General features: G+C 44.1%; 1 protein-coding gene across 1 annotated transcript in view; it reads left to right on the top strand.

Annotated features, from left to right (window-relative positions):
* The window catches only part of ppfia2 (PTPRF interacting protein alpha 2), a gene marked incomplete at its 5' end in the record, with an annotated part of 192,302 nt that overhangs the window by 144,878 nt on the left and 34,704 nt on the right, over positions 1-12,720 (top strand). Inside the window, 8 exons of the mRNA XM_080420769.1 lie at positions 3,644-3,778; positions 4,046-4,135; positions 4,614-4,697; positions 6,188-6,319; positions 6,428-6,490; positions 7,046-7,137; positions 7,824-7,956; positions 11,812-12,026. Coding sequence (XP_080276895.1) covers positions 3,644-3,778; positions 4,046-4,135; positions 4,614-4,697; positions 6,188-6,319; positions 6,428-6,490; positions 7,046-7,137; positions 7,824-7,956; positions 11,812-12,026 — 944 coding nt within the window. The remainder of the gene's footprint in view (positions 1-3,643; positions 3,779-4,045; positions 4,136-4,613; positions 4,698-6,187; positions 6,320-6,427; positions 6,491-7,045; positions 7,138-7,823; positions 7,957-11,811; positions 12,027-12,720) is intronic.

Genomic DNA, 12,720 nt, shown 5'->3' with positions numbered 1-12,720 from the left:
CCCTGCATTTTTCACATCAGCCTTTTATAGCGCCACCAGGAGGCTGAATTTTGCACAAAAAATTGCATTACTCCTACTACAGATTTTGTCCCAAACATCACGCAAATCGGTACCCATTATGTCTGTAGTCATGACTGAATTCCGAACATTGCTGCCCCACAATAACTAACCTGGCATAGACCTGCACTTTTTCTAGTTAAATATATGTTTGACTTTTTGTTATACTACTTACCCATACTTAGGAACTGCATATCAGACCCTATCAACCACTATTTTACCCTAGCAACCACCTGTTTTACCCTAGAGTAGACCAGAGCATGGTGGTGGCTTACCTGGCTTACTTACTTACTTAGCAACCACCTGTTTTCCCCTAGAAAACAACTCTTAACGCTAACAATACTTAACACTGTCAACACTCTTGACACTAACAATAGTTATCACTATTAACACTCTTAACACTCTTTTGGCTAATTCCCGTTAGGGGTTGCCACAACGCGTCATCTGTTTCTGTTTCTAAACTACAGCTACTTTGGAGGATGAATACAGAAGTCTAACCCTCAAAATGAATGACAGACCAAAGCCAAACTTGTCCAGTACCGCAAACAAATAGTTCGATCCAATTCTGTGAAATGCCGTCTCAACGTCCAGGGACATATACATTGGATGTTTTTCAAGAAAGTCTCTCCTCCTGCGCCGTTCTTGCTTTAATATGAAAGAGTTCATTTATTTCTAAAGGACCAGACATGTTTGCAACAGTACAGTATGACCATGAAGCTCGCTGGCTGTGTGATATTATTCTGCAGAGCATAGAGAATTTAATAATGAGAGCACAGCTTGACCTTATATTAAATGAAAACAAATTGGATTTTACATTTATTAATTTATTTATTTGTGGGGAGTTTAAAACACACACACAAGCCCAGGTGCAAGGCACTCCTATCATTCATGTAAATCTGTGTCAAATGATGCTACTGCAAGATTTAAGTCCTTATGTTCTTGTCAGGATTTAATCCCCTTGATGATTTTCTTGCCCAGAAAAGGTTGGAAGACAGTTAGGTAATATCAGCTACAACCACCAGCTGAGGTCCAGATGGATGGAGATAGATAGAATGTAATAATCACATAAGCAAGCATGTACACACACACACACACACACACACACACACACACACACACACACACACACACACACACACACACACACACACACACTCACGCACACAGATGCCCAAACATGTACAGACAATCTGCAATGATCTGTATGCACAATCACAACCATGGCATACTGCACCTTGGTTGTGTGTCACTGAAGCAGTGTGTTTTGCAGTGCAGGAGGCACCCAGTGCGAGATAAATGTAGCACTAAGCAATTCCCCAGCTAAGAGCAGCTTTTTTATTTCCAATGCAACTCCTTTTCGCCCTTGGGTTTGACATCAGCCCTTGGGGTGTTCTAGGACACCCCAGCCGCTGGTCACAAAAGCGGTTTGACTACAACTCTCGCTCCATAAAATAAATGGCATCGCATCCAGCGACCTCCCCAGAGAATAGAGAAATTACCTTATAGAATCCTATTGGCCGGGCTGTGCTACCATACGTACATACATACATGCACATAATAATGTCCACACTCCTCGCTGCGTGTGTAAATGAGTTTTACTTGTTGTCGTGCCAGCGGCCACGCCCCAGTGTCTGCCTACTGCTGTTTGAAGATGGGTTGCTGTGGGGCTGAAGGGATGGAGAGAGAGGGCGGATGGAGGGGCAACTAGGGAGAATAATGTGAACGCGCACACACACACACACACACACACACACACACGCACACGCACACACACACAATGTTGCTTTCCCAGGCTGAAGAATAGGTCATAAGTCCTACACGACGAATAGCAAAAATAGACGATCTACAAGCAACATGCCTTATCATGATGCCTCCTGAGCTTCAAGATCTGCTATTTTAGATTTCTTTACTTTTTCAAAATAACATGCCCAAAATAGTGATGCCAGAGATAATGTGGTTAAATTAACACTCTGTGCTGCACAAGTGAAATGAATCCTGGGGATTTTGTGTTATCACTCATGCACATGACTCGCGCCAGTCTAATTATGGCGTGTTGAACTGCCAGGGCCAGGGCGTTGAGGAGCAGAGTGTTTGCCACAGACGGGGGTGGCTGCCAAACAGTCAGCAAAAATGGAGCGGCTTAAAGCCGATCAGTTGAGGGGGACAGTGAAACCCTTTTTGTGCACGACAGGGAAATAATAGTCTCTCACCGGCAGTTGGATTTCAGTCACAGTGTGTGATGGCAAGAGAGAAGCATCTGTATGCCTCTCGTTTGCCACTTACAAAACACATAATGTATCCCTTGCTCAATGTTTTAAAAACGGATAATGGTCTACTTCTACAATGTAACATTAACTGAAGCTTACTAAAGCATGACGTTACGTTCATGCATACTGTAGCAATGATGTCATGCATTTATCAGAGACCTGTTAGACAATTTCAATAATATAGTACTAAAGTGAAGGAAATAGCCAGAACACAATGAATGTCCTTTTCACATGGTTTTATTTACCTCTCTCTGTCCGTGAGAGGTAAATAAATCCATGTGAAAAGGACATCCATTGTGTGCTGGCTATTTCCTTCACTTTCATGACATTATTGAGCCGTGCACCGTAGACTTTTATTTAATCTGGAGTGTTGCGGGCCTTCCGCTTTGCAGTCATTTCTCTCAATAATATAGTACGAGACATGTCAAATATATGTTACGGTTAACATAGTGATAAAATGAGAAATGCCTCTTTGTGCAGATGGAGGAACATTTGCGGCAGATGAAAAATTGCAGCAGATGTAGATGTAGAATCGCAGTCGCTTGTGCGTGGTTAAAATAGCAAGGAGCAGATACTGTAAAGAATCACAATCTCTTCTGCAGGTGAGACATCACTGAGCAGCAGATATCAGACATGTATAAATAAGTGACATTGCAAGTGGACTGCAATCACAGTCACATGGCGATGGTGCCTTTGTGACAACCTGTGTCATCAGCACAACATGGCCACAGGGCTCAGCGCTTGTTCCCTCCCCAACCTCTATTATTTGTACATGCCTACAGGCTCTTTCAGAATGTCTCATTTTGAGCTATATTGTTCATTTTGTGAGGGTTTTTATTGCACTCTCTTGCGAATTCATCCTGCTGCTCGTATTCATTGGGGAGACTAGATCCGGGAAACCATTTGTTGTAATAAATGGTCCTATACTGTCAATCCTCTCAAGTGTCTCTGACTGAAAAGCTGTACATCAGTAATATTCAGTTTGAGCAGGAGATGTCGGAATATTAGATTTGGGAATAAACTAGATACAAGTGTGTCGTCGCCTACTTTGATGGATGCTAATTATATGCAGAATGTTGGTTACTTGTTCACATATGTTTTGTTATTTTGATTAGTTTCTTGCCCACAAATGCTAAGAATGTTATTTAGACGTTTTAGACAGATGCTAGGTTTGATGTTTATCCTAGTTTCTTGCGAATCACAATTATCTTTGCTTTCTCATTCTCTTGCCATTTACTGTGATCTCGCACTTGTAGGTCGGGTCGCTTTGGATAAGAGTATTTGATAAACGCTGTGTGTGTGTGTGTGTGTGTTTACAGATGGAAGAAAAGAACAGGCAGCTACAAGAGCGGTTGGAGCTTGCTGAGCAGAAGCTTCAGCAGACCATGAGGAAGGCAGAGACTCTGCCCGAGGTAGAGGCTGAGCTGGCCCAGAGAATAGCAGCCCTTACCAAGGTAAGAGACACACACACACACACACACACACACACACACACACACACACACACACACACACACACACACACACACACACACACACACACACACACACACACACACACACACACAAATGATACAGGAAGGTGGCATATTCCACCAGATGTTCTTATCTGCCCAAATTTAAAGAAAGAAACCAAAAACCTGTGTGAGAGATTTACTGTACATCACCTTCTCATCATGACTTTCCAATGTGTCCCTCTTCCTCTTCCTCGGCTCACGTAGTCCGACTCCAGCTCTGCTTCCTCCTCTCCCGATGATTATCACTTTGTTATGGAAGCTAAACTCCAAGACATGAACTCCATTCTTAGGAAGGTAGCCCCGCAGGACTTCGCAGCTATCGCTCACTTAGACGGCAGACCTTTCATTCATTTGTTAAACCTCAAGCTGCGTTTGTGTGGGTGTTGTTTATTGGGAGGGCGGCGGGGTTTAATACTCTGGTTGTTCCGCCACCATGGGACAGCTGCATGGCACATCTGGCTGGAGCTCATAGATGGCAGCGCAACTCTTTCTCAGACTCAGTCATTCTTCTCGTCTGTTTTTGGTTCTGTTTTGTTTCAACCTGCCCTCCTTCCTTTATGCTTAAACCAAAGAGGTGTTATCAGTGTTTTCAGTTCGGAGTAGAGGCTTTGTTTGTGTTGTTTTTTGGCTTGGGTGTCTGTCGCCTCGGCTTTTGCTTTTGTTTTGCCCGCTGGCTGTTAAAGCCCGCTGGTCACCGTGCGCTCCCTTCTCTCTCTCTCTCTCTCTCTCTGTCCCTCTCTCCCTCTTGTCCATGCTCTTGTTTCACTTGTAGGCAGAGGAGCGTCACGGTAGCATTGAGGAACGCATGAGGCACCTGGAAGGCCAGCTGGAGGAGAAGAACCAGGAGCTTCTCAGGGTGAGTTTTTGCACAGGGATGCGGTACAGAGCGAACCGTATAGCTTATTATAAGGTAGGCTACGCGCTTAGAAACCAGAGGCTACTGAAGGAGCTTGACAGCTTGCACCAGCACTCGATGACACACCAACCAATTTAACCCATTAAGACCGGGAACGCATCTGTGTAATTTTCAGATTTCTTTGGCTATTCAAAAAATAGCAGATAATATACACAGGGGTGCACATAACTGGTGCGCAGGTGCGCATGTGTCGTCAAAATGCATGCTGCGCGGCACATAAGCCGACGGGAAGCGTTCTCGCGTACCAACAGCTGGGACCGCTGGGACAGGAATTTACTTCCTGAAGCCACACAATCATTCTAAAGCGTTGTATGGGGCGCGTCGGCCCCATACGCGCCCCATACACAGCCATTAGGCGGAGGGGGAGGGGACGCATGCTGCACGTGATTGTGTGAGTGTGGCCTCGAATCCTGACACACAGACAGTCGTGCGACTTGCACGCAGCAAGCTGCTGGCTGTGTTACAGGCACTCGTCACCGATGATGAACGCACCGTGATGGTGCAAAATATGCCGTAAACATCCCAATCTGGCGGGTAAAAGCAGCGCCTTTTATACAGGGACAAAGAATTCACCCAGCTTTTGATAAGCATGAGAAAAGCAAAGAGCACATCAACATAGTGAAAACAATTGATAACAGGAGCAGGCAAGTTATCCATGTATCCCTCTTTTATCCATCCTGCAAGACGTGTCACGGCAAAATGTATTTATTTATTTATTGGTTACTTGGTGCGCACCAAGTAACATATCCAGGTGCTCCCCTGAGAACTAGACCAAAAAAGTTATGTGCACCCCTGGATATACAAGCTCATATAGCGCAGCACCGAGTGCTGTGAGCTTGTAGATCTGCAAATTCTTTGAAAAATCTTGAAAATGTGTGCAAATCTAAAATATATATATATATATATATATACACACAGTAACTTTTTAAAGCCAACATTTGTAACTCAAATCTTTGCTTCTGGTGATTCTACAAATGGCTAAATCCTAACAGTTTTCTGAAAAACCTTATGTTGCTATAATATCAGTGGTTCTCCAACTTTTTTCATGTCAAGGACCCCCAAAATGATATGTATTTGGCCACGGACCCCCATCTCAAAATATTTAGTTCCAGGGACCCCTCCCCCCAGAAGCAAAGATTTTAGTTACAAATGTTCGCTTAATTTTTTTAATTTTTTTTCATAAATAGCAGATCTACAAGCTCATAGCGCGGCACTCGGTGAGCTATGATCTTGTATATCTGCTATTTTTTAATAGCCAAATAAATCTAAAATGACACAGATGTGTTCCTGGATTGAATGGATTAATGTCAATGAAACCCCACCTGCACAACATTTCACAAATTCCATCAGTGCTGTAGTTTGTGAAACACATGGCATGGCCCCCTGATGATGACATCAGAGTCCGTTTCTCCCCTGTGTTTCTCCTCCAGGCGCGGCAGAGAGAAAAGATGAACGAGGAGCACAATAAGCGGCTGTCGGACACCGTGGACCGGCTCCTCACGGAGTCCAATGAGCGCCTGCAGCTCCACCTGAAGGAGAGAATGGCTGCTCTAGAAGAGAAGGTTCAACATGACCGCCTTGTCGATAAAAAAGCCATCAATAGCAAGTTCTGTTTAGTCAGGAAATGGTCATCGATTTAGCGTAACACGAGTTCCCTTCTGTCTTTGCAGAACATGTTAATCCAGGACTCGGAAAGTTACAGGAAACAGTACGAGGACTCGATCCATGATAAAGTAGGTTGCCGAGATCAATAAATGATTGCCTCCCTTTTCCCCAACAAAATGACATGAAGTTGGCTTAATAAAGTACTCTTTAATGGGGAAATAATGAGGGTGGTTGTTGGTGTGGGTTTTAAATTTTTTATAAACCTCCTACAGAGAGGATAATCAAAAGATTCACTCAAGGGAGTGAAAGTGAGATGTGAAACACTAGAACATACTCCAACTGTTAATATTGAACAATATGAATGTTATTAGCCCTAAAGACTTTCAGCTATGCCACCATGTTGATGTGCATCATTATGACAATGATAATAACTTTGGGGATGATAACCACATGAACCTAGCGTCCCTAAAATAGACGATTTACAAGCTCACAACGCGTTGCAACGCGTTGTCTTGTGAGCTTGTAGATCGGCTGTCTTTGGCAAAGATGGTTGGAGCAGAGGGAAAAAATGAGGGGGCCTAGGATAGACACCTGGGGGTACTCCGGTCAACTAAGTATATCGTGTTTAAGTTGTTAATTACATGTGTGAGATGGTCTGAGGGCATTTTTCTCATTTCCTCCAGACTCACCTGGCCGAGGAAATTGATAAACTCAGATCAGAGCTGGATCAGTTCAGAATGAGGGCAGGCTCCCTCACAGAACCCACCCTGTCACGGTAGGCAGGCAACATGCACGCGTGTGTGTGTGTGTGTGTGTGTGTGTGTGTGTGTGTGTGTGTGTGTGTGTGTGTGTGTGTGTGTGTGTGTGTGTGTGTGTACTTGTATTACTACACTTATCTGTGAGGACCAATTTATGTTATGGTTGAAACTGATTTTAGGCATACAATTTTGGTCGCGCAGACCCATGTTTATGGGTCATGGGTAAATATCCCTTGTTTCCTACATTTCTTTACAATTATTTCATAGGTCATTTAACTTTTTTCAGACATTTTCAAAAAACTATTTCAACCATTTCCTGAAATGTTCTAAAGATCTGTGGGTTCTATAAATATGTAAACAATGAACATTTTTAACAAGATCTTATGACTAAATGATAACAACATTGGTGCTTTTTTCCATGTCCTGAAAAGTAAAAGTTTTGGACATACAAGGTTTCCACCCGACAGCGTTGAAATCCTTTTGTTGTCGGCTTCACAGCTTGGCCAGATGCTGTTTTCTCTCTGCAGGATTTGAGCTTAATAAACAGACAGGAGATTTATTGCAAGGCTTCAGTATGTCAAAAACTTATTTGAACACTAAAGCTTCCACTTTGTCAAGTTAACCACGTAGAAAGCACCTTGGCTATCACTCACTCGTCTATTATCAACAACCCCCCCCCCCCACCCCGTGTCTCTGTGAGCAGGTCGCACCTGGACACGTCAACAGAGCTCCGTTTCTCCTTGGGCTCCTTGGCGGAGACCCAGTCGGACCACTACAGGTCAGCCAAGGTCATCCGCCGGCCAAGGAGAGGTCGCGTCGGCCTGCACGAGACCAAGGCAAGTCCCATTTGTCTCCGTCCCGCCTCCATCACTCACTCTCGTCTGTCCGTCCCTGGTTGAGAAGATGAGGTGCACTCACCTCTACCTGGGTGTGCACGGTCAGCAGTGTTGCCAGATTCTGTGAGAGAAACAAGCAACCAGGTCTAGGAAAACCAGCCCAAAATGTATTTATTTATTTATTTATTTGTTTATTTAGACAGGACAGAGCATATTAATGAACGTCACATGAACGTAAATACACCGGATTTAGCAAAGATGCTAATTTTCATCCGCAGTCCTCACACAAAACATAAAGACAGAAAAACAATAACATCAGAAAACAGACAAACGGTGAAATACAATTACATTACATCACATAGCCTTAAAAACCTAAAATATGATCACAAATGGTTGCAGCTTTGGTTTTCAAGCAACCATCTTTTCACATTGAATTTAAAAGATGGAAATGTAGCACAATCCCTTATATGTAGAGGAAGGCCATTCCATGCTACACAACCCTGTACTGAGAGGACATTTTGACCGAAGGTTGTTTGCCGGTGCGGCACTTCACAATCTCCTCGAGTGGTTGCTCTGGTACTGATTCCTCTTTCAGGCTTCCTTTTAATGAATTCCCTTAGGGGGGGCGGGCACAGACCATGTAAGGTCTTGTATATGACCCCAACCTGTTTGAACTTTTTGAAATTGTCGAAGCTAAAAAAATTGAGCCTCCTGAGTATGTTACAATGATGATAAGAGTGAGGCTTCCTGTCAAACACCTTGAGCGCACTTTTGTAGAGCTGTTCGATGGGTTTTAGGATCGTCACGCCTGTGCAAGACCAGTTTGTAAAACAGTACTCAATGTGTGATAGGATCATACAGTGAAGATACGATCTGGCAGCTCCAACTGTCAGGAAGGGTCTAATTTGTTTAAAATTTTGAAGGTTGAATTTAATCGTATTTGTGACTTTCTTCACATGTTTTTTAAAATTTAGGGTTGAGTCTAGTATGACTCCGAGGTACTTGAACTCTGGGACAAGTTCAAGTTCCTCCCCACCCAGAAACACATTTGAGGACTCCAACACAACTGGTCTTTTGGAGAAGGCCATGCAGACTGTCTTTTTGGCATTCAGGAGCAGACATGAATCTATAAGCCAGTCTTGAATGCTTGTCAGAGCTGAGGTTAAGATTATTGACACCTCTGCATAGCTTTTACCATGGGCAAGTACAACGGCATCATCTGCATACATCTGGACATGTAGATTATTACATACTTCAGGTAGGTCATTTATGTACAGTGAGAACAGAATTGGACCTAGTATTGAGCCCTGGGGGACACCGACCGAACAGGTGTGGTAGGGGGATTTAACACTGTTTACACTTACACACTGTTTTCTGGTGGATAGATAGGAACTAAACCATTGTATAGCTTCTGGGGAAAAATTAAAATGTGTTAATTTGGACAGGAGGACCTGGTGACAGACGGTGTCAAACGCCTTCTTGAAGTCCAGGAACACCGCCATTGCACAGGGAGCTCTGTTCAAATCACATTTCAATTTTTCTATGAATAGGCAGTTTGCTGATTCAGTGGAGTGAAAGGCCCGAAACCCAAACTGCATGGGATGCAGTGGGGTGTGGCCTTTGTCTAGATGTTTGATGATAGATTTGACAATCCACTTTTCAGCCACCTTTGATATAACTGGTAGGATGCTTATGGGTCTATAATTTGATATTTCAGTTTTAGCGCCAGATTTGTAGATTGGTGTTATTACCGCAACTTTCCATTGAGGAGGAACAGTGCGTTGTCTGATGGACAGATTTACCAGATGTGTGATCGGTGCCACCAGAGCATCTGCATTTGTTTTTAAAAAGTTTGTATCGAGCCCATAGGCATCCTTAGCTTTTGATGCTTTTAGTGATTTGATGATGTTTGCCACCTCGGTTTCCGTAATTTCCTCCAGATTGAAGATGGGGAGGTCTTTTTGGACAGGGCGGGGTACAAACTTTGATGGATTAAACATTTGTGTTATTTCTTTGACAGAGTTTAGAAAAAACATAATTAGGGTACTAGCAAGGGTTTGGGGATCTTTCACCAGGGCGTTGTCTATTTTTAGTTCTAAGCTATTATTGTTCTGTTTGTAGTATTTCCCTGTCAGTTTGTTTATGCACTCCCAGACTTTCTTACCATTTCCTTTTGCACTCTCTATGATATAGGTGTAAAATGTTGCTTTTGCCTTCCTTAGGAATTGGGTGACTTGGTTTCGTACATGGGCAAATTTCTGTCTGTCAGTTGTTAAACCAGATTTTAATGACTGTTTAAGTAGTATGTCTCTTTTTTTCATAAGAGCTCTACAATTTTCATCAACCCAGGGTAGGGTAATTTTTTGCCCTTTCCTTTGTCTCCTCCTCCTGGTGAAAGATTCCATTACACTTTGTATTTTGGACAATAAAATACTGCATCCCATTTCAATATCATCACCACATGTGTAGATGTCATCCCACTCAACCCTTTTTAGGGCAACCTCAAAGCTGTGTTGTACATTCTTTGGGATGGTGCTGACCAATGGTTGGGGCTGGGTTTTATTGAACCGTTGTTTTGAAAGTTTTCTGGCAAAAAATATTATATTATGGTCTGACAGACCTGTTAGGAAATTATATGTTTTGGTGATTCTTTCCACTTTGTTGGAAAACAGTAGATCAATTCTAGTTGCTGAGTGGCTAGTGATTCTCGTAGGCTGCTCTATCATTTGAGTGAGATTGTAGTAATCTGTTATTTGTTTGAGATTTTTCCTAATCTTCTTGTCATCCCAATTTACATTTATGTCACCAATTAATATTACCTCTTTGTTAAAGTCACAGGCTGTCAGAATAGATTTTAGTTGCTCATAGACTTCAACCTTGGCTGATGGTTGGCGGTATAAACAGATTAAGGTAAACGACATCTCAGCTGAGAGTGTGATTTCCACACCGACACACACTGCCTTGATCTCATTTGGCCATGTAATCTGTCTACACTCCAAGCTGCTTTTTACATAAAGCAGGGCCCCCCCACCCTTCCCTGTTGTACCTCTGTCCCGTCGGAAGACATTGTACCCGGGCATGCTTACTAGAGCATCTGGGGATGATTGGTTCAACCAAGTTTCCGTCAGTCCCAAACAGTCAATGTTTGAATTTACAAGCAGGTTTTCAATTTCACTTTTTTTGTTCTTCATACTCCGAATGTTTAAGTGGCCGCAAAACAGCCCTTTCAGTTTGCACCAGGGGTCCCACACAGTTTTAGCTTGATTTAGTGTCTGAAAAATATTGGTGGATCTGTGCTTTTTGAATACCGGGTTCCTGTGTTTTACCTTGGTGGGAGGTTTCGACGTGGGGGGAGGGGGGGTTGGGGCTTGAGGAGGTGTTATGCCTTGATCCTGGGGGGATGGGGGTGATGTAGGCCCGGTGTCCAGCAGCCCAGCTCCGCAGCAGAGACTTCTGGGCTCGATGGTCCCAGTCCCTGGTAGTGCAGTGTGGCCGCTGGTAGATATCTCCACTCCGGGGCAGTGTAGGCCGTCTCGGGGTGATGTAGGCCCGGTGTCCAGTGGCCCAGCTCCGCAGCAGAGACTTTTGGGTTCGATGGTGGTCCCGCTGTCCTGCCCCGTACTTCCGGATATGGTGGTGGAGAAAAGAAGCGACTCTGGGCCACATGACTACTTTAACATATACATCAGCTATTTGAAAATAGCAGATCTACAAGCTCACAACGCGTCGCGATGCGACGCGTTGTGAGCTTGTAGATCGGCTATTTTCAAATAGAATCTTGCGGGGAAATTATAATAAGCAGATCTGGCAACCCTGATGGTCAGTGGCAACCTCCGTCTCTGTCTCTGTCTCCAGGCTAAATCGCTCGGGGAGCATGAGTGGCGTTCACAGCAGCTGGGGGTCCACAGCCATCCTTTTGAGAGCGACACGGAGATGTCGGACATCGACGACGACGACCGCGAGACGATGTTCAGTTCCATGGATCTGCTCTCACCCGGCGGCCACTCTGATGCACAAACGCTGGCCATGATGCTGCAGGAACAGCTGGATGCCATCAACAAGGAGATACGGTAACAGATGCTTTTTGCAGTTTTCTTTTTAACCCGTTAAGACCTGAGGCCGATTCTACAAATGCCTTCTAAACCAGTAATTCTTTGAAGATTTTTCAAAAATTTTCCAAAATAGCAGATGTACAAGCTGGCAGTGCGGCACGAATTGACGCGCTGTGAGCTTGTATATTCGTGTTTCCAGCACACTGGGCAAGACCTAGCCGGTTGAGTGTCTTAACGGAAGTACCGGAATTTGGCGGAAGTACCGCCCAAGGAAATGACGTTGACGCTTTACAAATCTGTTAACGCCCCTATAGACACTCTCTGCATAAGGTCATGACCAGGCTTTTCTCTTCGAGGATGAGTAAAGGCTGGGAACGAGGTTATGTTTCCAGGGGATAACTTCGTTGTAATGTTTATTGTCTCCGCTAGGCCGAAGGCATGGTCGAGACTATGTTTTGCACCCTGTCCGTGTGTCCGTCCGTCCGTCCATCTGTCCGTCTGTGGACAGCTAATCTCCGGCCCCGTTGGCCCGATTGACGTGAAACTGTGCACACACTCTCCCTGGATGCCAGAGCAGAACCTGCCGAAAATGTTTCACATGCAACCAGATTTTGTCCAAACATCACGCAAATCGGTACACAGTATCTCTACAGTCATTTAGCCAAACTGGTCTTTCAGATTTTCCATATTCCATCCTTATTGGCTATGATTG

Source organism: Gymnoscopelus braueri (genome assembly GCF_963280865.1).
Source record: "Gymnoscopelus braueri genome assembly, chromosome: 23".
In the NCBI taxonomy this organism is placed as follows: domain Eukaryota; kingdom Metazoa; phylum Chordata; class Actinopteri; order Myctophiformes; family Myctophidae; genus Gymnoscopelus; species Gymnoscopelus braueri.
The sequence above is the reverse complement of the archived record's forward strand: the minus strand, read 5'-3'. Positions and strand labels throughout refer to the sequence as shown.